Source organism: Bos indicus x Bos taurus, chromosome 4 (assembly GCF_003369695.1).
Source record: "Bos indicus x Bos taurus breed Angus x Brahman F1 hybrid chromosome 4, Bos_hybrid_MaternalHap_v2.0, whole genome shotgun sequence".
NCBI classification, from domain to species: Eukaryota; Metazoa; Chordata; class Mammalia; order Artiodactyla; family Bovidae; genus Bos; species Bos indicus x Bos taurus.
The window spans coordinates 97549375-97577076 of NC_040079.1; the positions used below are offsets into that span (position 1 = coordinate 97549375).

At 36.0% G+C, this 27702-nt stretch overlaps 1 protein-coding gene across 5 annotated transcripts in view; it reads left to right on the forward strand.

Annotated features, from left to right (window-relative positions):
- The window catches only part of ETV1 (ETS variant 1), a 97617-nt gene that overhangs the window by 43394 nt on the left and 26521 nt on the right, over window positions 1-27702 (forward strand). For all 5 annotated transcript variants that reach the window (XM_027540036.1, XM_027540038.1, XM_027540039.1 and 2 more), the window contains 3 exons: window positions 9178-9307; window positions 12398-12586; window positions 16943-17190. In XM_027540036.1, coding sequence (XP_027395837.1) covers window positions 9178-9307; window positions 12398-12586; window positions 16943-17190 — 567 coding nt within the window. The remainder of the gene's footprint in view (window positions 1-9177; window positions 9308-12397; window positions 12587-16942; window positions 17191-27702) is intronic.

Sequence of the window (27702 nt, forward strand, 5' to 3'; positions counted from 1 at the left end):
GGTCATTGCCACCCATTTATCACTTGGAATTGAAGTGATATTAACTTAAAGTGAATGCTTTTCATCTGGTGAGTGTATTTCCAACTACATATATTTATATAAAAGGCTACATGCATTTTTCATGCCATACTTGTATCTGGCCTTAAATAACCTAATTTATGTATACCATTTACTTTTTCCCCTTTTTACAGAGGCTTTTTGAAAATTCACTGCCATAACCAAGGGAAATTTTTTTTACAAGTGCTTTAGTGTCCACAGAGTGATTTGTTTTGACTTTCTCAGTTATATTTTGTAAACAAGTATAGAAAACTCTCCGCATTATACATAACCATGGTCGAAGTAAATGCTTTGAAATTCCTCAAAGCACATAAATTTCTAGTGTTTTAGAGCCTCAATAATATGTCATTTTTTTCACCATCATGTTTGTGTATATCCCTGTAAATAGGCCACACAGGGCTGTTTATCTGATTTGGAGAGTCAGAGTAAACACAGGGTTAATAAAGCAAACTCGAATGTCCCTTGTTAACTAACTTAGCATATCCTAACACTAGGAGGTGTCACTATGCCATCCATCCACTCTGATATTTTCTTTTTTCTTTTTCTTTGCAGACCATAATCTAGAATAGGGATCAGAAAACTTTTATTTTTTTCCCTGTAAAGGATCAGATGGTAAATATTTTAGATTTGGTGGGTCAAAGGGTTTCTGTCACATTGTTACTCAATGTAGTCCTAGACTACATAAATGAATGGGTGGAAAAGTGTCCCAATAAAACTTTATTTACCAAAACAGGTGGGAAACTGGATTGACCCATGGGCTGTGTGATTTGCCAACTCTTGTTCTAGAATACTGTTTTTTTGTTGTTGTTCAGTCGCCAAGTTGTGTCCAACTCTGCCACTTAAGCACACCGGGTCTCCCTGTCCTTCACCATCTCCTGGAGTTTGCCCAAGTTCAAGTCCATTGAATTGGTGATGCCATCCAACCATCTCATCCTTTGTCACCCTCTTCTTCTTCTGCCTTCACTCTTTCCCAGCATCAGTGTCTTCTCCAATGAGTTGGCTCTTCGCATCAGGTGCCCAAAGTATTGGAGCTTCAGCCTCAGCATCAGTCCTTCCAGTGAATACTCAGGGTTGATTTCCTATAAGATTGACTGGTTTGATCTCCTTGCTGTCTGAGGGACTCTCAAGAAATTTGTTCAGTAGATCATTCTAAAATAGATTTTTTTTGCACAGCCCAGAAATCTCACCATCAAAGTCAAGAGATTCTCATCAAGGCTCTAAACTCCCAGCTAATATTGATTCAAAAACTACAGATGTGATTCAAAGATGTAGTTTTATTTAGATAAGTAGTTAAAAATGTGATGTGTTTCTCTTCCCAGGGTAATTGTTTTGCACTCACAGAAATTACTGCTGTATTTCACTTGCATATATGATAAGAGTTGGGAGGAAAGCAAAGTGAAAGGTCACAGCTGAGACAACTTATCATTGTATTTATGCTCACTGTCCACATAGAGAAGGGGACCCATCATTTGTGACATTTTGGTTATCAGAGTCACAGGGAAGCTTTAGTTGTTGGATAGCAATATTTTTCCTTCAGTGGAATATGAGTAGTGTGAATTTTTAAATGCCTTTGGTCCCAGCAATAAATTGAAAGAAGGCAGAATGCCTAAAAGCAAGCATGAATGCTCTGAGAATTGTTTTCATTTAGATGCAAGTGCCAAGAATATATTACTAAGGTTATATATATAGAAATATGCATTGCATACACATGAATTAATCAAACTTGAAGACTGGATAATATACTTATTAGAACTTTTCTTAAAAAAAAAGCAACGTTATGAAGCTCCAATTGGAGTTCTGTGAGTTCTTGATGGTAGGACTTACTGTTCAACTTCTTCTGTAACTCCACATGTCCTGTCCCTTAGCAAATGGCATAATGTCTAGGCCAGTAAATGGATGAATTAATGAAGAAATATATGGATAAAGAAACATCTGATATAATGTTACAGTGGTTCTCATGCATGATGGAAATCTTAAGTGTGCCTACACAAAGTAAATTTGAATTGTATGGTCAAGGGTTCAAGAGTTGCTGCCCAAAGCCCAAGACTTTAATTCCTACCTATAATAAATTAGTCCTAGGCTTTTAGTTAGGCATAAAGCTTAGCTTCTTTATGCCTCTTAAAATTTTTTTTTTTTCCCAAAATTGGAATGCTAATGTCCTTGTCTTGAATGATGAAAATCCAGAGTTGTTGAAGATTCTTCGGAAACTTTATAATACTGTGTAAATCTGAGTTTTTTGAGGCTTTGTAGGAGAGTTTTCTATCACTATTCCAAACTCAATGAGAGTTCAATATATTAATATTAACACCAAAGTTAAGCATATTATCTTTCTTAAATTTACTTCATGTTCACTATAGAAATATAAACAAAAACTGAATTCATAGATTTCATTGTTTATTGTCTGAACTAACATGAACCAATCAATCATAACATGGTCTGTTTTCAGTTTAGTAGTAACCAAAAAAATACTTCAGAGTCATGATTATTTAGGAAATTATTCTTCTATGAGCAAATTGTTAAATTTATTTTCTACATCAATATTGTAGATGTTCACATATGACTTATCATATGTCTACCCTGAACCAAGGGACTTGCCTGATGGCTTAGTGGTAAAGAATCCGCCTGCCAATTCAGGAGACTCAGGTTCAATCCCTGAGTCAGGAAGATCCCCTGGAGAAGGAAATAGCAACCCACTCCAGTATTCTTGTCTGGGAAATCCTATGGACAGAGAAGTCTGGTGGGCTACACAGTCCACGGGGTCACAAAAGAGTCGGACACAACTTTGTGATTAAACACCACCCTGAACCAAAACTTGGTTGTATGCCAGCGTTGTTGCATTTGGAGAGCCACGGGCCCTACACTCTGTGCTCCAGGAGAATGATGACAGGAGTGTGCCTCTGGTCTAAAATGTGGGCAGGAAAAAAAATGGAAGCCAAGATGATGCCTCAGAGTTCATTGTTCCAAAATGAAAACAATCGCTAATCTAGCAAATACTTTACGATGAATACCATAACCCCAAGTAAACTTTTTGAATTAAGAAGTGGTTAAGTTTATTTTGGAAGTGCATTTTTTAACGTCTTGGTATTTTGGAGCTCTTAAATTTAACCATTAGAGGAACTCAGTCATTGCAAGTCAGCCTTAAGATGTGGTTTTAAAGGTCAAGCCTCCATCAAAGCAAAAATGCAAGATGCATCTCTGGAGAGTTCTCTTGGCTTCTCCTCCTAAAAATCTGATTGTCCGGAGGAGTTGCGGGTCATAAAAGTTTGCATGGAAATGTGGTTGAGGAAGTCAGCAGATGAATGATATGAATTGTCTGAAGTCAGGGATAGAATGTAATATACATTGGGAGCCATCACTTGTTTGTAAATGAAGGAGTTAACTCTTATGATTTGATACACTTGAAGAAGGAAAGAGTCACTGTAATTAAAACTACGAACAATGCTGATGCCTGTAGCCCTCTGTTGCCGACACAGGCAGGACAGGACAGTAAGCGAGATGAAATGTACCTAGCAGCCTCGGCAGCAGGCTGGAGCCATGTTCAGTGAAAGTAATTTAATTAGTGTTGATCATGACTCCAGATGATGGTGATTTGATAAGGAATAATTTAGTACTTAACAGCCTTTTACATGCACCAACTCCATGTGGGAAGGTAAAGCAAATTGCACGAAATGAATGTGCTGCTTCCACTTGTACCCGTGCCAGCGAGCTGGAAAACTGCCTGTTCGCAGACGCTCCGACTCTCAGCCCTGTGATGAAATACCCAAACCTGGTCTCCCCTCTGGAAGGAGTCTCTGTACTACCCTTACCAAAGAATAAAGAAGTCATTTTTGAGATCCGAGATCTCCAGGATGCAGAAGACTGAAAATGAGGAAAATAAAGTTGCTTTGGTTCTTGTGCAAAAGATTGAAGATCTCAGGTTGGCTTCTTTTTTCCTCCTCAACACAGCAATTAAAAAAAAAAAAAAAAAAAACCTAGTATTTGGCTTATGATTAGAAAAAAAAGTCATGGTTCCAAGAGCCCACAGCGATTAAGAGGCCCACACACGGAGAGAGTACGGGAGCCCTAAACCTCTTGGAGAACCTGTGAGAATCCTTGAGTGTTGGCATCTAACAAAAAGGGAGACATTGTTCAACTTCATTTTTTTTTTAAAGTCTTTTCAAGTCTTGGACCTGTTTCAGGGTAGCATACACTGGATCCACGTGTTGCTAAGATCATTGTGGATCTGAAATTTGTCTGGTTATGAGAATCACCTAGAAAATTTTCAAAGATAATGCTGATCTATATGCCAGCTGTAGTGAAGCAGAGTTCCTGGGAAGGGTGTATGAGTTTGCTAGAGTCACCATTTATGTTGTTGTTTAATCACTAAGTCATGTCTGATTCTTTTGTGACCCCATGGACTGTAGCCCACCAGGCTCTTCTGTCCATTGGATTTCCCGGGCAAGAATATTGGAGTGGGTTGCCATTTCCTATTCCTGGGGATCTTCCCCACCTAGGGATCCAACCCACACCTCCTGCCCAACAGATTCATTACCACTGAGCACCCAATGAAGCCCAGGGCTGCCATTACAAAGTATCATAAACTAGGTGGCTTAAAAAGTGGAAATTTGTTGTCTCACAGCTCTGGAAGCTAGGAGTCTGAGATGAAAGTGTTGGCAGGGTTCTGATGGCTATGAGAGAGAGAGTGTTCTTTGCCTCTTCCCTAGATTATGGCAGTTTGCAGGCAATTTTGGCAATTCTTGGCTTGAAGAAGCATCATTCTAATTTCTGCCTTCATTTCACTTGGTATTCTCACTGTGTTTCTCTGTCCTAATGCCCTATTTGTACGAGGACACCAGTAATACTAGATTAGATTCCACTCTAATGACCCTGTCTTTTTTTTTTTTTTTTGTCAAATTAACTACCCTCCCCAAAAGAAAACCAACTCAAAGAAATATATCACAAATTATTTGCTAAAGTGACATCAACTAGTTTTCCAAATAAAGTCACGTCTGAGGTAGGACTTCAAGTTAAAATTTGGAGGGGACACAGTTGAACTAAGACATATGGAATAGTAGAATCCCTGTTTGTTTGTTTGTTTTCAAAATTTCTCTGAGTACTTTGATGATTGGGCAACTTTGGGGATCCTCTGTTTAGGGATCAGCTTCCCTCTGAGTACACGTTGGGTGTCCTTATGTTCTTTCTTCTATGGTTACTCCAAGAAGTTCTTGGGGCCAGTCTGAAAGCTCCAGATGGTGTATCTACAAGGATGAGTTATGCTTTTTTGCTTCTAGGCTGATATTAATGGACATTTTGATAGAAGGCTAGTGTCCTGCTAGGAATCTTTCCTGATGGTACCCCAGAGTTGTCCTCCCTCCCCTGCTTCATCTGGAATTATTTATCCTGTGAGGTTAAAGCACATTATCAGATGTCTCTACTGGAACAGGAGGCCAGGCATTTTCAAACATCTCAATTTTTTAGAGCGTTGCTTGACGTTTCTCATATTTTTAAACCTTTTTTTGGAGCAAAACATTTATCTCAATGTAAAAATCTTAAGTGTAAAACTTGGTAAATTTTACATATGTATATACTTGTAATCACTGCATAGAGCAAATATAAAATATTTATAGCTCTGTAGAAAATCCACCTGCCAGTGCAGGAGATGCAGATTTGATCACAGGTTGGGAGGGTCCCCTGGAAAAGGAAATGGCAACCCACTCTAGTATTCTTTCCTGGAAAACTCCATGGACAAAGGAGCCAGGCAGGCTACATTCCATGGGGTTACGAAGCAATCGGACATGACTTAGTGACTAAACATCAGCGTTAGATTACTAGATCCCTGTCTGTCATTAATACTCCCATCCACCACCGGAAGATTCTTTCACTATCAGGGTGGTCTGTTCTTCAAATTCCTTTACTACATACTCTTTTGTGCTTGTCTTCTTTTATCAGCTTACCATCTGAGAGACGTTCTGTGTGTAACCAGTGTGTTCCTTGTTATTCTTGTAGAGTATTTCATTGTATGAATAAGCCACACATTATTTATCCATTTTTCTGCTAGTGAACACTGGAATTTTTCCAGTTTTGGTATTATGAATAAAGCTGCTATGAATATGTCCTTTTGGTGAACATATTCAGTCCTTTCTCTTTGATATCCACCTAAGAGAGTTATTACTAGATCATAGTAATATGATCTTATATAAAATCTTATATAAAAACTTGGTTGATACTGCCAAAAAGTTTTCCAGACTGTGTGTTTGTGTGTACATGTGAGTTTGTACTCTCAGTAGCATATATTTAAAAGTTCTTACTGCTTTAGGTCTTCTTCATGTCAATGTCAATGCCAATCTTTAGCCATCCTAGTCGGTATATAGTATAACCTGATGTGACTTTATTTGCAATTTCTTGATGAGTAAAGATGAATACCTTTTCATATATGTTCATTTTGTTGCTTATTTATTTTGCTATTTGGATATCTTCTTTTATGAACTGCCTGTTTGAATCTTTTGCCCAATTTTAATTGGGTTGTTTCTTTTCTCTCTTTGTAACAATTTTTATTAGGTTGAGTATGATATCTTTGATCTTTCTATAGCAAGTAACTTCTTGGTGTGTGTAGCTTAGTGTCTTGGGGAAGAGAAGTTCTTAACTGCAATGAAGCCTAATTCATAGATTATTTTCTTCTGTGGTTAATGCCTTTGCATCCTGTTCACTAATCCTTTCCTACTTCGTGGTCCCAAAGACTTTTAAAACAGTAATGTTGAATATAGTAGTCTCTGATGATGTCTGATATTTTGATAAATATGATCAACTTTGCATTGTAGTACCAATTTATTAGCTTTTGAGATCTTATCCATTTTTATTCATACAAATTAGTTCTGATCTCTCAGGTATAATTTGAGTTCCTTTGATGTTGGTACTGCTTTTTCTTAGGAAAATATAAAACCCAATACTTAATCTAAAGTGCTGAACTTAACACATTTTGTTGTATATGTTCAAGTAAGTCATAAAGAGTTGAAAACTATTTGTTAAGAAAGCAGCAAATACATGATTAACATATTACAAGATTTCATTGTGCAATATCTGTCATTCTAAGAAGTAGCATACACACACACATACACATGCAGAGGGCAAAACATTTTCTTAAAGGATGCTACTTTAAATCCTTTGTGTTTTTGTTTCATAATTTAAAAGCATTTTATCTTGTGAATTTAGAATTTAGATAAAAGTAAAGAGAATAATGTAATGAACTCCCACTGACCCATCAGTCTGCTTTTAACATTTATCAACATTTTTCTATTTGATTCTTCCCCTACACATCTTTTTCTAGATTATTTTAATGAAATTCCAGGACTTACTTTTTTATCCGTAAATATTTTATGAAGCTTTAGCTTTAAACCTTTTTTGGGAACAACTGCCATTTCATTATCACATTCAACAAAATTAACAATAATTTCTTACCTAGTCCACATTAAAATGTCTTACTCATTGGTCTCTTTTAGTTGTTATGTTCAAATCAGAATCCAAGCAAGTCCTCAGGTTATGAAGTGAATCCTGAGGTTGTTAAGCCTCTTTCATCTTAGCATTTTATAAATTATAACTTTCTGACTTGGTAAAGTTAATGAACATATGTACCATTTGCATATGAAAACATACATAATTTCCTCTTTGTTTCTGTTCCTCTGACTCTCTCTTCTCTGAGTAGGTATATTAAACACACATTAAATTAGAAAAAATACTTTGAAATAGATCACTCAGTGAAATAATTGTATTATTATTTATTAAGTTTTCCTTAGACAACTAATTTAGGTGACAAATTTGTTTTCCACAGTGCTTCAGATGTTTCTTTAATATCACTAAACATTTTAGTCAAAATTATGTGCTTATATTAACAAATTTATTTTCTTGGAGCTTGATAGTTCTTGATATCAATTTCTTATACTAAAATTATATATGACATTCAAGCAAGTACAAGTTCATAATGCTATAATGTTATGATCAAGATTGAATGGCATCATAAACCACAAAGTTTCTCTTCTTTTATCTTCGTTTATAGTATATGTACTTAATATTTTGTATTTTAATCTCAGGTTTTACAGAGTTGGGATAACTATCCACAGTGTGTCCTTCTTGGGCTTATCCTTGATTATTCTTACCTGTGCATATTGTATGAAACTAAAATTCATTCTCATGTCTGTTTTTCCTCTTTTCTTTTTATTTATTTTTCCATTTTTACTAAAACTTCAGTTATTCTGAGGATCTCTAGTATATATTTTTTTCAGCTTCACTTAAAATAACAAAAATATATAACCTTATTTTATTTTTTGGTTTAAGAGATATGATTCCACCTAAATACACATATTTCTTCATATTTTGTGATATTATCTTTGTATTATATTGAACATTAATGACATGACAATGTCATATGAAAAAGGAGAAACTATCATTTCATATAGAACAATTGCTTTATGGTCATAATATACAAAAAATAACTTTAATGTATTTCTCACAATGTATCTTCACACTTCTCTTAAATAGTTAGATAAGTACTTTTTATCTGTAGTTTAATATATAAGCACTGTCCACAAAGATGTTGAGTTTTTATCCTTTTGTCCAAAGTATCATTAGTTACTCTAAGAACGGCAGCTGGGGTTTCTTCGTCATAGTTCAATTTTTATTCCATTAAACCATTACTATTGATGCACTTGAAATATTTTCCTTTCAGTTAATTCTTAAAATTATGCTTCTATTTTCAGTTAATTCTTGAATAGTCAGTTGTGTTTTTTTTTCCCCCCTGCTTGAGTTATTGGAAAACTTGCTGAAATATTTTCAAGTTTATTTTCTGAAAACTGAATTTCTCATTTTGTTAGTGTCAGCTAAGCCAGTTACAAATAGTTCATTTGACTTTCAGTAATGAGAAAGTTCAAGCGTGCATTTTGTTATACAGTAAAAGCAAACAATGAGTATATGGAGAGTATATAAAATTCTCCAGAATCTTTTCTTGCATAAAATTTGTCCAGTGTGATTTTTCTTATGTATGAGAGTTAATATGAAATGTTAGTGACATTTTAACCAAGAGGGATAGAACAGGTTAGTGTACTTAATTCCTAACAGGATTTCATTTTTGCGGGTATTTTTGTTTTCTAGTGGCTTTTCATGGCCTCCCACTGAAAATCAAGAAAGAACCCCACAGTCCATGTTCAGAACTCGGCTCTGCCTGCAGTCAAGAACAGCCCTTTAAATTCAGCTATGGAGAAAAGTGCCTGTACAATGTCAGGTAAAGTAATTGAGTGTATAGTGAGCACCTGATGGTTCTTACAGAAACACAGATTTACCATAATATAAAATCTCAAGTCGTATTTTATAAGAGTTACATCTTCAACATGTAACAAGCTAATTAGGTCATATGTTGAGCAGAACTCAAAAGGACCGTTTACTGTCTGATCATATACTTCTAGAATCATTTTAAAGGAGTAATTTTTATCCAGATCATGAGCTGCTTTTCCACAACCGTTAGGGGATGCATCCTGAGATTGTAAAAAGGGTCTTAGGTGGCATGAGCAGGTACCGAAAGTTCAGTTCTCATTAGAAAGAATGCATTATGCACTTTAGAGTTTGTAGGGGGAAAACAATGAAGCATTTGGCAGGTCTGAACAGTACATTAGTTATCTGACAGGCTTTGCAGATGATCTATAAGATGCATTCATGGACAGTTGCAGTAAAGTTAGAATTTTATAAGGCTTAGCAGAGGCTATTATCTGTTAAAAACCCAGTTGTTCCTTCTGATGATAATAAAGGGTGGAGCAGTAGAAGTACATTGTTCCTTTGTTGGAAAATTTGATAACATGTATGTTCATTAAAAACCCTTCACAGTAAATTGCATTCTGCTACTTTTCGTATTGGCCCCTAATTGCATAAGGAAAAAGTTGGCTCTGTATATTGTATGTTATTACTCTCAATTACAGTAGAGACATAGTCCTTTAAAGGAGTTAGTTTAGAAACTTATAAAAATGATTACAGATATTTGCGGTCTTATAAATTATGTTGATTCAAGTTCAAGTTCATAATGCATTATGATTCAGAGGAGTCTTCTGTTTCCTCAGATTTTTTGTTTTTTTTACCTATACTCTGTTTCCTTCTGCAGAATAATGTTATTTTTTTTCCCATTCTTTAAATCGAAGCATAGCTGAAGGTTAGAGGTGTATAATATAGTGATTCACAATATTTAAAGTTATGCTCCATTTATAGTTATTATAAAATACTGGCTACACTGCCAGTGTTGTACAATCTGTTCTTATAGATTATTTTACTCCTAGTAATTTGTACCTCTTAATCTCCTACCCCTATATTGCTCTTCCTGCTTCCCTCTACCCACTGGAAAGCATTCACTTGTTCTTTGCATCTGTGAGTCTACTTCCTTTTTGTTACATTCACTAGTTCGTTGTTTAAGATATTTAAGATTCAAAAAACTTTGGTTTGTATAGTTTCATGGTACCGACCGGTGCTTGGATATTTCATTACTATTTGTTCTTGCAAACTTGTCTTCTACATCCTCTTTCCTAGACAGTTCACAGAGTCTGAAATGATAAAGGTGGTCCAGTTGAACTGCAAAGCTTTTATAAGATGTATCTCTTATAGAAGCCTACTATTAAAGCATACTGAGTTCAGATAAAACAGTATTGATCAATCTCAGTTTTATTTTATCACATTTTTAATTTTTGCATTTTCTCCTTATGAATAATACTATGTATTCACAGAGTAATTATTTAACATATTGGAGAATTTTTAATTAATAAACCAAATAGGTATAGAATTGTCATTGCATTTTAGCATTGATCAGAAGTGTGATTATGGAAGAACTACTGGTTTATAGACATATTTTTCAAAAATGACATCTGACTTCCATAAATTAATGGTAGAATTACCTGTGTATTTTGAGATTCTTCTCAAAGACCAATAATTCCCACAGTGATTTATTGGATTAATTCTGTTTTTTCCATTTCTATATGAACAGTGTAACACAGTATAGCATTTTATGAGAAAAAAGTAATATCCTAGGACAGAAGTTGTATCACTGTTTTTCACATGGGAATGAGACAGGTGAACCATTTTATAAAAGAAGTACATTCTCATTCAGAAATACTGGTAAAGGAAACAGGTGGAACCAAATAGTATGAGTTTGTGGACTTTGCTGTAAAGGAAGAAAGACTTATGCAGCCCATACTCCTCTACTTCTGTAGTTTCATGCATGGATGTAATTCTTTTGTATGGATGGAGCAACAGGATAAATTATTACATAAGTCAATTTTGTTTTAAGTTTCTTTTTTAAAGAAAAAATATACTGGCAAATGCTTTTTATCTTAAAAGGAACAGAGTGTTTTAACCTAGATATTTTTTGTTCAGAAACTTAAATATAATTTGTTTTCAATAAAGTATTTTTAGATTAGAAGAATTAGTTAAATCATATCCCTGAGAACTATGCTAAAGACTGCAACTTAAATTCATAATGTGTATAAAAACAAGCTTACTCATTTTATTCTTTTGTAATTATGTTTAGAAATTAGACTGTGATAACAGGATTTTATTCTTAAGAACATTATTTTGTGCCTATTCTTATGCTCCAAGAAGGTTTAAATATATCAGAGACGTTTTAATTTGCCTCATAAATCTTTATTATCTCATGTGAGGAAGTTAATGCCAGGCATCATTTATTTTACACTAAAAGAATGAAAATAAGGCAAAAGCATCGGCTTAGAATTCTACAACAAATAAAGGTGAGTCAGGTATGATCTGCATCTCGTTAAACTGATACGACTTCTTACTGTAAAGTCTTCTGTAATGTAGAAGGATTATAATATCAGAAATATTTAATGATCTAGAAAAGATCTATGAAACTTGCTTATGGAGACATATCAAAAACAGATGGTAATGGGGACTTCCCTGGTAGTTCAGTGGTTTAAACTCCACACTTGCAATGCAGGGAGCATAAGTTTGATCCCTCCTAGGATCCTGCAATGTCTCACAGTGTGGCCAAAAAAAAAACAACGAAGAATAGATGGAAATAATGTCACTGCTTTTGCTGACAGAGATTTTCCTTATGTTATGTTGTTTGTATATGTATTAAAAATAGATGGTTTATATTTGTACTGTTTCCAAGTGATAGATTATCCTATTTTCTGTTTAAGTGTGTGGCTGTTTTGATGATTACATGTTTTGGAATTGCAAAAACCAAAAGCCATACCATTCTAAGCTTCCTTAGGACTTTAGCCTGAAATATTTTTTTCTTTCCTTGACTGTTTGGGGTGGGGACAGAGTTTTAATTTTTCCCAAGAAACTCACATTCTCTTTTCTCTTATCTCTTGGGTAGTGCCTATGATCAGAAGCCACAAGTGGGAATGAGGCCCTCCAACCCCCCAACACCATCCAGCACTCCAGTGTCCCCCCTGCACCATGCATCTCCCAACTCAGCTCACACTTCAAAGCCTGACCGCGCCTTCCCAGCTCACCTCCCTCCATCGCAGCCCATCCAAGACAGTAGCTACCCCATGGATCACAGGTAAAGTGCAAGTACCTTATTAAAAAAATTTATTGGAATATAATTGATTTACAATGTGTGTGTTAGTTTCTGCTATACAGCAAAGTGAATCAGTTATACATATATCTACTCTTTTTTTGATTCTTTTCCCATATAGGTCACTACAGAGTATTGAGTAGAGTTTCCAGTGCTATGAAATATATCCTTATTATTTATCTATTTTATCAATGGTAGTGTGCATATGTCAGTCCCAATCTCCCAATTTATTCTTCCCTACCCCTTATCCCTTGGTAACTGCAAGTACCATTAAAAAAAAAAAAAAAAACAAAGCAAAACTGTTTTTAACATTCTTGGAAGAAATTCCTTTTACCACTTCCTAGGACCTATAGTAAATTCAAGGCGAGTGTATTAATTTTGCACATCTGTGCAAAATATTTTTAGAGTTTGCTCTGTCTTTCGCTATAAATAATTTGTGGAGAAGGTCATTTGTAAACATTCCTTTATAAACATTTAAATTGGTTGCTAAAATGGAAAATTAATCTATATACTGACATTTGAACATTTCCCTTTCTCTTTGCTTGAATTAAATTGCTTCACTTAAACTTTAAATCAGATCATCCCATTTTTATGAGCATATGTGTGTACTTGAAAAATAAAGTTAGGAGACTAATTTTAGTAGGTGGCTTATGGAATTAGGTTCTTTACCTTAGACTGACTGGTTTAGCTGTACATAGTTTTGCAGAAGAGAACTTATATGATAGAACTCTCTTTCCTCCTTTGCAAGTGATGGATATTTAATGTCAGTAGATGCATGACCCTGAACACTGAGAATATAACATTAAAGTGGTAGAGACTGAATTAGTATTCCTTAGAAAGGAACAAGGCAAGACACAACATAGAGAACATGCTATGTCAGGTAATTCTCAACTCTTAGAGATTTAAAAATTTGTGTTTAAATAAAATATTGAAGGACCCTTAGAGGCCTTAATAATACAACTTAAAAACACAGTTCAGTTGTATACAGCATTTATTTTTTCCCCTTCTACCCTGTACTTATAGAACAAGTGGTGTGTTGGTAAATGGATAACAATAGGATCTATGGAAGAAAACCCAAAAGACTTTGATCTGTAGCATTTGATGAGTCTGTGATGTAAATATTGCCCCCATGGCAGATTCCAAGCTATCAGTATGACAACCCTGAATGTGGAATTGGAAAGAGATGTATAGTAACATGCCATGAAATAGTAGTATTTCTACCAAACAGATACAACAGGCATAATCTCGAGACCATGGTTAGCATGCTGTTGTTGTTCAGTTGCTCAGTTCTGTCTGACTCTTTGCGACCCCATGGACTGCAGCACACCAGGCTCCTCTGTCCATGGAATTCTCCAGGCAAGAATACTGGAGTATTCTTTCCCTTTCCCAGAGGATCTTCCCAACCGAGGGATTGAACCCAGGTCTCCTGCATTGCAGGCAGATTCTTTACCTTCTGAGCCACCAGAGAACCCCAAATTTAACAATAAGCCTGTGCAAAGGGGTTCTGACACAGCATTATAAAAATAGCTCAGCCCAGGAATCCTCCAGATCAGCAAAGGAAACCCAAAGATGAGCCACTGGCAACTTTCTGAAAATAAGGGAATACTCAGCTCTGCTTTTTATAGATTATTTAATGGGACTCAATCTCAATTTTAGTCACTCTTCTGATATGAAAGGATAAGATGAAAGCATTCTTTCCAGCATGAAACCAAATAATAATGTTTCTACCTTGGTTTCCATCCCTGTGTCCTCTTGTGCTTTGGTTATGAAACGCTGTCCATTATCTTTTTCTTCTCACCCTGTGGACCTGAGACTTTCTCAGAGTGTAATGGTATGAGCATCTGTGTAAACAGTTTTGTAAATACAGATGAAAGAAATCTTATTGCCGGGTGGGCCATTAAACAGATGCACATTGTGTAGGACTGATGGGGGCATAGAGAGGACGATGCAGAAAAAAGCAAGTTTTGTTTTGTCTACTTCTGGGGACTTCCCAGAGTTCTTGGTACCAAGCCTCTCTCCCCCTCAGACGAGGGTCAGAATTAGAGGTGGAACGGTTGGCGCTCTCTGAAGTTCTCTCTTATGGAAGGTGACTGCTAAACAAGCAGTGTGGCTGTTTTTAGGTGACCTAACTAGAGCTGCCATAGCCAAATCCATTTGAGCGTCTCTACTTGAAGTCAAATATTTGAGACTGCGAACAGCCGGCCCGGAACTAGGAGAGGGAAGCTCAGGTCTTTTCCCAGTGTCCCCCGCGGAGCGTGGAGGCCAGTACCAGCTGGCCCATCCCAGGAAAATCTCTGAAGCCGTATGTTTCTGAGGAGGATTTCTTGGAGAGCTCTCGCCAACAAATGACAGTCCCTCAGTTATAAATGGCAAATTTGCTCTGGGAACAGATCCTGTCCCCAAATAGCCCCCTCCAGCCCAGCACCCAACCTCTCTCAGGGAACACTTCATGGCCAACTGGGCTGCACCCCACTTCCTCTCCTCTGCCTCTCTCTGCTCCTCGGCCCAGCCCTTTGGCACTTTTCCCTGAACTCACTGTGCAGGAGTCCTGTCTCTTTTTCTCTGTTTCCCACCACTTAGACGCTGTTTTTCTATACCCAAGAGTTCATCAGCGTGCTCTCCTTACCCATGCACTCTCTTCCAGAAGCTTCTGAGTCCGTTTCTCTTTACTATCAGTCATAAGAACATCACCACAAACTTGTAGTTTCTTAGGAAGCATATGTGTGTTGATATATGCATGGTCCTCAGTGAGTACCAACTGGAAGCACATTGACTCCTGCAAACAAATGGCTTGACTTTTTTTTTTTTTTTTAAACAAAGCTTTTAGCAGAAGTATTATTAACTTCCTTGTGTGGCTTCCCAAGTGAGCAAGAGTTCTTATTTTAACTTCAAGTTACAATTTTCCGATTCACTCCTTGACAGTTCTTAATGATAATTTCTGTTTCTTTTTTTGGCTAATGAAATAAGCAAGAGAAGGGAAATGAATGCAGTGCCAGTCAGCCTAATTGTTTGGCAATATCTGAGTTTCTAAGTTGGTTTTCTGCAGGTGTAGTTGGAATTTCAGTGCTTTTCATGGCAGCTGGCGAGGCTAGAGTTAAATCACAGGGTGGAGTGTTCTGAGAAACGCTAAAGCAATCGCTCCGCCATTCTTTTGCTTTTCCCTTGTTTTCATTTAACGTTACCAAAATTAAATGTTAACTCTCCAAATTAAAGTCACAGGAATGCTTTTAGAAGGGTGCAGGGGAATTAATAGGCATACATTTGCTCATAGAAATGTCGGATAGGTTATTTTTAAGCACTCCTGGGCATTTTAGAGCACTTTTAAATCTTTAATTAATCCACATCTTTGTGGTGGGTCAATGGTATTAGGATGAGACACACAGAACTGAATGATGATGTGATGAGCCAGTCAGTACGGTAGATAACCAAGAAGGAAGGAGTGTAGAAACTTACCGTCAGCCTTCTGCCAAGGCCTCGGAGCTTCCACATGACCTAACATCATGACGTGTTGCAATGCTATGTAATGCATGAATGTTCTTTCCATCTTCAGAGGTCTGCTGTAATATTTTATGCTTATTTTCATCGACCTGATATTTTGTCTGAAGCTCTCGGAAGCCAGTGTGTTCTGTGTTGCTGTTTTGACAGTAAAGAAGTGGTCTTTAAAAACTAGCTTGGATTTCATTCTCTATAATATTGCCCAGTTTAATTTCTCATTAGAATACAGTGTTCTTTAGGACATTGTTGAAGATGTAAGAGTCCCACCCATTTGAAAAGAAAGCCATTCCTTTCTTCTTTCCTCAGTAATCGATGATAAGAAATGGAAAACCATTAAGGAGGTTTTTATTTGGTTGATATTTTGTTTGTTGATTAGCTTGATAACAATTAAAAGATAGAGGATGCAGTTTGAGATCAGATTCTTTCCAGAGTCTCTGTTTTGCTTTTTTTCCCTTGTCTATAATTATTTTAACTCACTTCATAAGGAAATTTGGTGAGCTACCAAGTTGATTTCTCACTGGGCATTTTAACTGTCAGGGTATGTATTTCTTGCAAATGCTACATCGCTCTCCTTAGCCTTACTTGAGGCACACCTTTAACTTCTGGTAATACACTGAAATGGTGCTGAATGGAACTAATTAGAAGAGGAACACAAGGTGTATTATGATTAGAAAGCATATTGCTACTGACCCAGGAAGGAGAAATCTCATCTTCATTGAAGATTTACACTTTGGGTCAGTCAGCTGGTGTCATGTTCACTAACTAAGCGATTAAAAATTGTGCCAGTATTTTTAAAGGCTATTTCTTGTTACCTTTTTATTTGAAATATGCTCTCTTATTTCCCAGATTTCGCCGCCAACTTTCTGAACCCTGTAATTCCTTTCCTCCTTTGCCAACAATGCCAAGGGAAGGACGTCCCATGTACCAACGGCAGATGTCTGAGCCAAACATCCCCTTCCCACCTCAAGGCTTTAAGCAGGAGTACCACGACCCAGTGTATGAACACAGCACCATGGTTGGTGGTGCAGCCAGCCAAAGCTTCCCCCCTCCTCTGATGATTAAACAGGAGCCCAGAGATTTTGCATATGATTCAGGTAGGCCTGTGCTTTAAGTTACATTTATGATATCTTTTCACTTGCTTGTCGCTTTCATTAGTGTTGGCTGCAGGTTAGGTGGCTCCTGACCTTTTTTTTGGTTGAAACTTTCTGATTTATTCCTTCTTTGAATCTTTCTCTTTATGTGAAGGGTTGGACTATCAAACTATTTTGGCATGAGTCGATGGTTGAAATAGTGTCTAGGAATGAAACCTGTTTGAGGAAAAGTACAATTTGTAAAATTAAGCTCTCCTATCTCAGGCCAGGAGAGTAACAGGATTGTTCTTTTCTAAATTCTGGGTTTGTTTTTCTATTTGCTCCTGTGGCATTATTTAATGACAATATTTACAGAAATTAATATTCTGTACTAACTTATTGCTTATTAACTATTTTTTTCTTTATTGGTATGGCAAGATTCCAAGGCACGAATAAGAATTCTTCTATACTGGACAAAGAATAGCAAAAATAGCAATAATAAAGCTTAGCTGTTGTCTCACTGAGCCAGAAAGGCCCTGCTAAATATGGCAAAGTGGAGAATTGGGTTACCTGGAAATAAAGAACATTTTTGTCTATTGTTAATGTTGCCAAAAACTTTGCCAATATTCAACGTTGAGAACTCAGAAAAATTACATAATCTGTATTCATTTTATTTTACAAAATGAATTGAATACATTCAAAATGAATCACATTCAAAATACACTTACGAAATGAATTGTCTTACATTCAAACAAAATGAATTTGTTTTACAAAATGAATACATTTTTCGAAATCAAGACACCTGCCTTTCAGAAATCTTGGGAATTTTGAAAAATAGTATGAAATAAAAGCTAATGCTTCTAAGAAGGGCACCAGGCAAAAAAATTGCTAACATTATTGTAAGCATGATCAATAGATGGTTGTAGACTTAAAAATATTTGAAAGCAAAGTGACTTCCTTTCATGTGGAAAAAAGTTATGGATATTCTTTATGAGGGAACAATTGCTTCTCTAGGCATAACTCTGCTGAGTTTTTCTATCAGTTCCACTTGATGAAGGAAAACTGTCTCCTGGTCTTGCTTCCTTGTCTTAAGTTAACTTCTATAAAGTTACCTATTTTATTATAAACTGATCTTAAAGCTCAGCAAGAAGGAGCCCTACTGAGAGCCTCCTTCCGGCCATCCTTTCTCATTGGACAACAAGTTCAAAGAACTAAGAGGAAGTTCTGCTGAGAGATTCGGACTCTACTTCTAGAAGGTACACTAGCTACCCAGGACCCATGCCTTCCCTGCCCAGTCAGCCCTGAGTCCACTTCCAGGACTGGAGCAAGTTCATCCCAGGCCTGGTTTTCCAGGCAGAGCACATTGCTCTTGTGTATACCTCTTAAGTCCAAGGAGGTGGCCAACGGGCAGCTGTTTGTGAGAGGATGAGGATGGAGCTTGGTTGTACCCATAAGTTTGGTGTGTGAAGCTCCTGTGGTATGGAGCAGTGTGGGCTTGAGGGATATAGGAAGTGAGGCAGGAAATAGGGTGGGCTGGGGTCTGAAAACTGAAAACTGGCTCCATACCATTTTCTCTTTCAGTTCTCATTCTAGAAATTTCCCCAAAGTCTAGGTTTGACCTGGCCTTCCTAGTTGCTATGTTATCACATTTTCAAATAGGAGGAAAGAACATATTTATTTATAAGTTTGTTTGATTCATAGTTTTAAAAGTTTTTTTAAAGATGTTTTTGATATGAACCATTTTTTAAATCTCTATTGAGTTTGTTACAAGATTGCTTTTGTTTCATGTTTTGGTTTCTTGGCTGCCAGGCATCTGGGGTCTTAGTTCCCCAACCAGGGATCAAACCTGCACCCCTTGTGCTGAAAGGCAAAGTCTTAACCGTTGGACCACCAGGGAAATCCCCATATAGTTCTAAAAATTTAAACATATGGTGTGAGGGACTTTCTTTGAATGCTTGTCCTGGACCCTGTAATTTCAAGACCAACCTACAATGTACCATAGTGGTTATAGTTTAGAACCTTTTATATTTGTCCATGATTTATGCACATAATTAAGAACCCTGCACTACCATCGGCTTTATTACAGATAAGGCTCATTTTTTTCTGTAAATTTCTAATCCTGTTAACTGATGTTATCCTGATTCTCCAAACCTCATTTTAATTTGCTACACAGTTTCTTGAATTCATTGTGATTTCAAGAATCTTGGCATGTAAATCATTTAAACTAGCCCAAATAATTGGTTCAGAAGGAACTGCAGGGCATAGCATTTTTAGAAATTTCTTCATGTTTTCTAGAAATGATTTTATATCTCAGAAAGATTATAATTGGAATAATTTTCTTGATTCTTTGGTTTTCCATCTATTTATATTATATGTAAATATGCATATATTTATATTAATACAACATTCTCCTTATATTTATATCATATATAAAATCATATATAACATGGTATTGAGAATGTGTAACTTTTCTTAAGAAGATGTGAACCAAATAAAAAGATTTAAGTAATCCAATGAGGGGGGAAAAAAAAAGAAGAACTGATACGGTGAGGTTTAATTGCTTTAGTTTTGGGCCATATGTAATATAGAGTTCTAAGTCAGTTGCTGTTTGGTCCTCAGAGGCACAGATTCAGTTACTTATAACCAAAAAAGGATAGTCCATGCTTTTGCTCAGCCTGCTATCATCAGATACCATCAATTGGAAAGCTTAAACAGCAGACATTTAACTCTCACAGTTCTATAGGCTGGAAAGTCGAAGATCAAAACTGCCAGCGGATTCATTTCCTGATGAGTCTTCTCTTCCTGGCTTGCAGATTGCTACTTACTCACTGTGTCATCATGTAACAGAGAAAGACAGAGCTCTCCTCTCTCCTTCTCTTCCTTTAAAGATACTAATTCCACCATGAGGGCCCCACCCTCATGGCCTGGTCTTATTCTAATTACCTCTCCAAGCTCTCCTCTCCAAATACCGTCATGTTAAGCATTAAGGCTTCACAATGAATTTTAGGGAACTTGATCATTCAGTCCATAAAGAGTGCAATATCCTATTTTAAAGGTACATAGGGCATCTTTTTTTGTAAGTTACCATATACCTTGCAAATGACTTCTGGAACATTTGTTTAATATTTAAGAAGTTGTTAATGTAACTTTCTCCCCTCTAAATTACATTTCAAGTTGTTAAAGTTGGACAGTACCTTTGAATTCTAATTTCAATATTGCCAATAAGATACAGTTCAGTTTTGCTTGAATAAATAGTAAAATAAATAGTTCAATAGTAAAGTTACATCTTCTGAATGGATGTGGTCTGAAGAACTATAGTAACTGTAACCAGGGCTGATGAAAAATTAACCTGTGCCTTTCAAAATGTGTTATACTGACTACCCACTTGCAGCAATTAGGCTGACACATCTGCATATGTCCTTCATTGCTGTCACAATATGATCTCCAGATATTTTGTTTTATTGTCTTTAGTTCTTTCATCCTCGCTAGCAATTTATTAATCTTTTTTTTAGAAAATATAATGTATTTATCCCTGAATTATTGAGTGCTTAGTTCACTTACTGATGTTGAACAAATAGCACATTAGAAAATACTTTATGTAATCTAAAGACAATGCGAGAAACATTTCATAATCCTTTTATTCAGCATCTATGATCCACAGATTGTCCTTTAAGAAGGCCTCTAGAACTCTTCATTGCTTAATTCAATATAACATAAATGTTGTGAAAATAAAAGAAGCTTTGTAAGTGAAAAGGCAACATGATTATGCTCTAATAAAGCCTGACATTAATTATGACATGGGAAATGGAAGGTCTATTAGTCATAATTATAATTACAGGAATGCAATTTCAACTGCTGAGTATTTAAGCTAAAAATTACAAAATATTATGTTAGTAGAGTAGAAATTTTTATGAAGAGAAAGGGAAAAAAACTTAGATCAGAGGACTCTGAAAAGATAAAAAACAATTGATATTTAGGGCCAATTTGATGAACCAGTACAATATGATCATGATTATAATATTAAGTTCTCAACAGTCCAGTACAATAATAGATGTAATTATCTATTATTGTTGTTTTCCTTCTCTGTTTCTCTAGCCTAATATCGCTGCACAAAGCAGGGACACAGGCTTTTTTGTTGGTTGGTTGGGTTTTACTGAATCCAGTCTGATTTCTTCTTTTTTTGTCCCTGTGGCTGAGTTCAAAAGAATTGAGTAAGCACTGTGCTTCATATGGATACAGTGCTCTATTTAAATAAAATTGTGGCTGTTTTCCCGTGTTCATACTCGCAGAAGAGGTTTTGCAGATTCTGAATGCCCAATGAGGTAAATATTTTAGATATTCGCAAAAACATATTTTGTTAGAATTTATGTGTTCATTGACTGGTCTTTTGTTTTGGTTTTGGATAGCTAAGGGTAGTATTTTTAGGAGGGTGGTGAACACATGACACTAAAATTTAACTCAAGAAAATATCAGCACAAAATGTTCATACACTTTGATCAGCTATTTTCACTGTCAGAAAATTATCTTATGGAAGGGGAGACACATGATGAATATTTAGTGGTGGAGGAATATCATAGAGTAATTGGTAATGTAAGTTATGGCTCTCAATAGCAAATATTATGCAGTCATTAGAAGCCAGACTTTTAATAATATTTAATGAAATGACACTATTGCGTAAAAAAATTATACACGTCAAGTGTGGCTCAGGTAAAAATAAGACCCAGTATAGAAACACTGTAGCGCTATATAGGCAGTGATAATATAGTCAGTATCTACTTTGTCTATAAAGTGCTTTGTCTTTTAATTATGCTTAGTACAGCTTTTCTAATCAGAGTATTAAATTGTCAAGTATCACCCAATTTAGAGTTGAAAAAGAAAAGTGTTCAAGTTAATCACATCAGTCCTATAAGTAAAAAGAACACTAAATAAAGAAGGACATAGTCTCATTTGTTGCAAACCTGGCTTCTATTCCTTTGTTTCCAGGGCTGCCTTAGAGAGGGAGGAGAATGCATATGATACCTGGTCGGTTTCAGGCTCATCCCTGCGCTGTGCTTGAAGCCCCATTATTTAATGCTGTTATGTTACTTTGCATTTGCGGCTGGTGACTAAAAATCTTAACCCAGTAGTTGATTGAAGAGGTGATACATTAGTAAAGTGTTTTTAACACTCAGGGCCTATTCTGTTACTTTAATTAATTTGAAAAGCTGCCTCCCCACCTTGTGTTGGAGCAGTTTTAGCCAGGAGCTGGGAATGAAGAAGGGAAAGAACTTTCAGAGACAGGAAATAAGAAAATGGGGGAAAGTGCATGCTTGTAGCTTTAGGAGGGAAGGAAGCAGTTCTAAAGGGTGGGGGCGAAAGCTGGGATCATGTTTTCTAAAGAAAAGGTTTCTGTATTTTGTAAGTGTTTTTTAGGGTCATTGTGTTTTTTAGTGTCATTCCTTCTGGTACTGATGAGTCCTTCTTTCAGTTTGGAGGCATGACATATGTATGTGTTGGCAAATGCGGCATTATTTTCAATTGGGAAATTGACACAAATAGTTGTTTCATAGAATCATAAGTCTTTAAGCTCATGAAACTCTTGGGGATCACCTCATTGAAATTCCTTCTTTACACTCCACTGTAGAGATAAAATGTCCAAGGCTCATTCACGTTAACTACCATCAGTTGCATAGTTCTCCTGTGAAGCAGCCAAAACTAGAACTTATTCTTAGTGTACAGTTTACAGTCTTTCTATATAATTGTCCAAAGTAAAGTTTTTTAATTCATAATTTGTTAGATGTATTATTTATTCTTTTCTCTAATTTTAGCCTGAATATTTGCATATGATTTTGAAAAGCTCTACATGATGCAGGGCAATGAAAGCATTTGCATTAAAACCTAAGGTATGCTTTTTCTAATTTGAAGGTATTCATTTCATGTTAGATAGTCCTCAAATTTTATTCTGGTTGTTAGGTACTCACTGTTGTAAGACAGGAAAATATAAAACTTCAAATGATATTTTGGATTAAAATGTGTTCTGTCTCCTTTTTAAAAATGCACCATAAACATTATCAAAATTTGAGATTGTCAGATAAGTGACTTTTCCTAATAGTTCTTCTGAAAAAGGATGAATGATAATTAGAAGGAAAAGTAACAAATCAGTGTCATCAGTTCAGTTCAGTCGCTCAGTCATGTCCGACTCTGCGACCCCATGAATTGCAGCATGCCAGGCCTCCCTGTCCATCACCAACTCCCGGAGTTCACCCAAACTCATGTCCATCAAGTCAGTGATGCCATCCAGCCATCTTATCTTCTGTCGTCCCCTTCTCCTCCTGCCCCCAACCCCTCCCAGCATCAGTCTTTTCCAAAGAGTCAACTCTTCGCAGGAGGTGGCCAAAGTATTGGAGTTTCAGCTTTAGCATCACTTCTTCCAACAAACACGTCATAGCCAGCTCTAAAATTCTTTGATTATGTAAACTTTGAGTTTGTCTGAGCCTTCTTTCTTATTGCACTTCACTCTGTTAAAAACACTTGATCACTTGATGGCTTAAAATGCAAGAGTCATTTTCAAACTGGTGTCAGCTCAATCTATTTTTTAGTAGAAAACTTATGAAGAACTGAAATATGTAAAGAAAGCTTACATTTGGAAAAATAAGATGAGCCTTTTCTCACTTTCAATTTTAAATCCAAGCAACCCTTTCTACGTTCTCCATATACTTCTTCATCATCTAAGGACTTTAATGAAGGCCAGTAGACAAACCTTCAAATTTAGAGAATAATTATCTGTTCTTAGCATGTAGAAAAATTATATGTAGGCAGAGAAATGATCAAATAAATGCAAAATATTTAGCTCATGTTAAATATGTTAAAAACTAGAAATGTGTTTAACTTTCAACTGTTAGAACTGACAAATATATCTGGTAGTCACATAGGCCCAAGCTGGCACTGCAGTCATCAGAGTTAAATAGTCTTGGGTTTCTGAAATGGTGAGAGAAAAATTTTATGTTGTAAATGTTATTCTATGTTTTGCTGTGTTGATGGGTACTCATCTTAAATAGCAAAGAAAATAGTGAAGTAATTCCTAACACTGCTCTTAGTGAGCATTCTTGGAATTTTTCTTGTAAAATTTAGAATATGATTTTAAATTTATGGGATGAAATCAATAGCTAGTAGAGCAAGAAAAAGATAATTATTTTCTGCAGCCACATAGAAATATGAGTAAATAGTGCTTTATTTTGGGTTGAAGATGATTTGTCAGGGCCTCATCAACTGGTTCAACTTGCTCAAAATTAAAAATAGACAATTCAGAAGGCTAAATTTACTCAGCAGTTTATTTCTAAATTATTACTATTATGATTGTTACTACTACTACACTACTACTACTGTAGTAATATCTCAGGAATTCTGTCATCAGGATATCTTTTTTTTTTTTTAATGATTCCTGATTATTTACTTTATAAGAGGAGATATGTATTTTAGGGAAATTGGCCTCATATATGTTTTATGATAAATATTCTTACATGCTTAATGAACAATTGATCCATACGTAAGTAAACAACCAAAAATATTATTCAAGAAATAACAAGGAGTGGAGTGAAGGCAAAAGAAAACTGTTGAAAATGCTAATTAGATTTAGATGGAACAGTAAGAATAGAAGTAAGGGCTCCTGATACTCGGAGAAGGCAATGGCACCCCACTCCAGTAGTCTTGCCTGGAAAATCCCATTGATGGAGGAGCCTGGTAGGCTGCAGTCCATGGGGTCGCTAAGAGTCGGACATGACTGAATGACTTCACTTTCACTTTTCACTTTCATGCATTGGAGAAGGAAATGGCAACCCACTCCAGTGTTCTTGCCTGGAGAATCCCAGGGACAGGGGAGCCTGGTGGGCTGCCGTCTATGGGGTCGCACAGAGTTGGACACGACTGAAGCGATTTAGCAGGAGCTCCTGATACTTATTTTACACTTTCAGGTCTCCCATAAAGCTTTGTCATTTCCAAAATGGAAGGCCTCAAGACAGATAATTATAATTCTAATTTTTAAAAATACGAAATACAACGTTTGTAAATATTCAGCTTTACTTCATCATTTTTACTTACCTATCTTTGAACCACCATGGAAACTAGTTCTAGATACTGAAGTTTTTTTTAAACCTTGAAAAAAGAATATTATTTAAGAGTTAGTAATTGAATATATATTGACTCTTCAGCAGTCTTGTTCTGTTCTGTATTTCCTGTGGATGACATGTTGTAGGTTTCCTTATCATCTCTCCTGGCTATGTCAAGTATTCTAATTTTAGTTCAAAGTTAAATATGCTGGTAACTTTATTTATTTACTATCATTTTATTTGGCAGATATTAGAAATTAGAAGATAAATATTAAATTATTATAACATCATATTAGCAAATCTTGCACACATTTAAAACCAAAGACCATGCATTTTTCGTGTTTCTTCTCATTCCTTCTTCTGTAAGCATAGTGAAGATTCCTTGAGAAATCAGTTAAAGATCTACCCAGGGATTGTTGACTGCAACCAGTTCGCAAAATGGCTTCAGGTCACTGGAAGAAAGAAGTATTTTCTTCCCTTCAGGGTCAAGGACCAAGTTACAGATGGCTGATAAAACCCACGATATGTTTTGACAGTATTTGGTAGTGGACTGGGTCTTTACAAATTGTTCCCATAATTGCTCATAAATAGCTTTTTTCCCTCCTAAAAACTCTAGATATTTTTAAGTGTTACCATCTTTAGTAATTTCCAGTGTAGTGATGATTATGGTTCCATGAACTTTGGCTTTTTGTACCTGATATTTAACACTCCCAAAGGCCAAGAGTTGGCCCTACTCCATGACAGAGCATCGTTTGCTTATGGTCACATTTTCTCCTGAAACAAGGCAACTGGTTTTTTTTTCCCTCTTAACATTAAAACTGTCACTCGAAGAATTGGAAAATCACTTGGGAATTTAAAGGAATGAGTTATTGGATTGTTCAGAAAATGGTAACATCTTACCTGTTTCTCTGACATCCAAAGATAATTTTCTTTTATTCAGCCAGTAATTTGTGGATTAGTAGGTCACATAATCTCTGATTTTTAGGTGCTTCAAATGTGAAAAGTGATGGTGATGTCTTCCTAATTGATCTTGTTATTATAAGAGAGGTCATGGATTGGCCTCACAACTTGACATTGCCTTTTTTTGCTTATCAGATCTCACATGAGTTTTCCTATTTCAGTTCTGAGTGAAAATAGCAAATCTCTCCAAGATTTGGTCCACTCTGTCAGTTTTTCTAAGAAATACTTCAATATGCTCTAAATCTACAGTTACAGTAAGTGGCATTGGCTAGTGATTTGATTTGAGAATTGAGACCATGGTCTGGATTTACTCTTTATGCATTAACACAGGTCAAATGGACAGGGACTGCATTTTAAGTCAGTAATGGAAGGCTGAAGGCTGTTTTAAACCAATCATATCAGTTTTACCCATGACTGATTGATCCCTAGAGGCAGAGCCCTGTAAGCATTTCTCCTACATGAATGGACTCTATAGAGCCTGGAGTTTCATTCATAAAATGGAGACTGAAAGGAAAAACATACAGACACACACACACATACACACTCTGACTCTCTGGAATGTCCATTTATACAGAGCTGAAGGGTGTAGTGTTCCATCAGCTGCTGCTTTTGCCAGTTGCCTGGAAGTAATGATTAATGCTCATTGGTCCTGCCTGCATGTAACCTGACCCTATGTAAGGCCGTGCAGTGTTCATAATGTATAGTGAACGGAGAAGACAACATTCTCAAATCAGAAACATAAACAGGAACTGGTGGGTCTGAATTCCATTCAAATATGTCATTTCAGCCACACAGTGTTTGTCTAACTTGGATTTTACAGGCAGGAAAGGGGGAAGGGAGGGATAGTTGGCTTGTGAGCTGTACTAGCGTGAAAAAAGGGAATTAGAATGGGGAGGGGAGTGTACTTTTTTAGGGTGGGATTTTTAGTTTCTTTTTAGAGAAAATGACCACGATGCTTAGGCCCAGAAATGCTTATTCCAAGTGGGTGAAATGAATATACAACTGTTTTCATGTGTGCAACTTTAAGATTTGCAATTAAATGAGACAGTTTAAGGATGTACATTTGAATCTCTCCCTGTGTGTGTGCTTCATAAAAGTGAATAAGAGAGGGAAATAAATATTTTTTTTACGAGTGTATATATCTGAGTATATATTTTTAGGTTTAGAATATTGTTATAGAATTTTTTATACTCTATCCTTTAGGGACTTAACTATTTAATAGTTTAGAGAAAAAGGAGACTTTATATTTCATAAAATATTTTTACCTAACGTGTATAACTTAATGGAAATCTTTTCAAGGAATTTTTGTCAAATAGCTGATTGTTTTTGTTATCTTGTATATGCATTTTCTATTGAATTGCTTCTAATACAGTCTTGGAAATTTTACAAAAACAGCTATTCAAAGGCACATGTGAAAAACAGAGCGAGGCAAGACTAAAAGAACGACATGCATGTGTCATCGTGATGTATTTACTGTTCTCTGAAGTTTAGA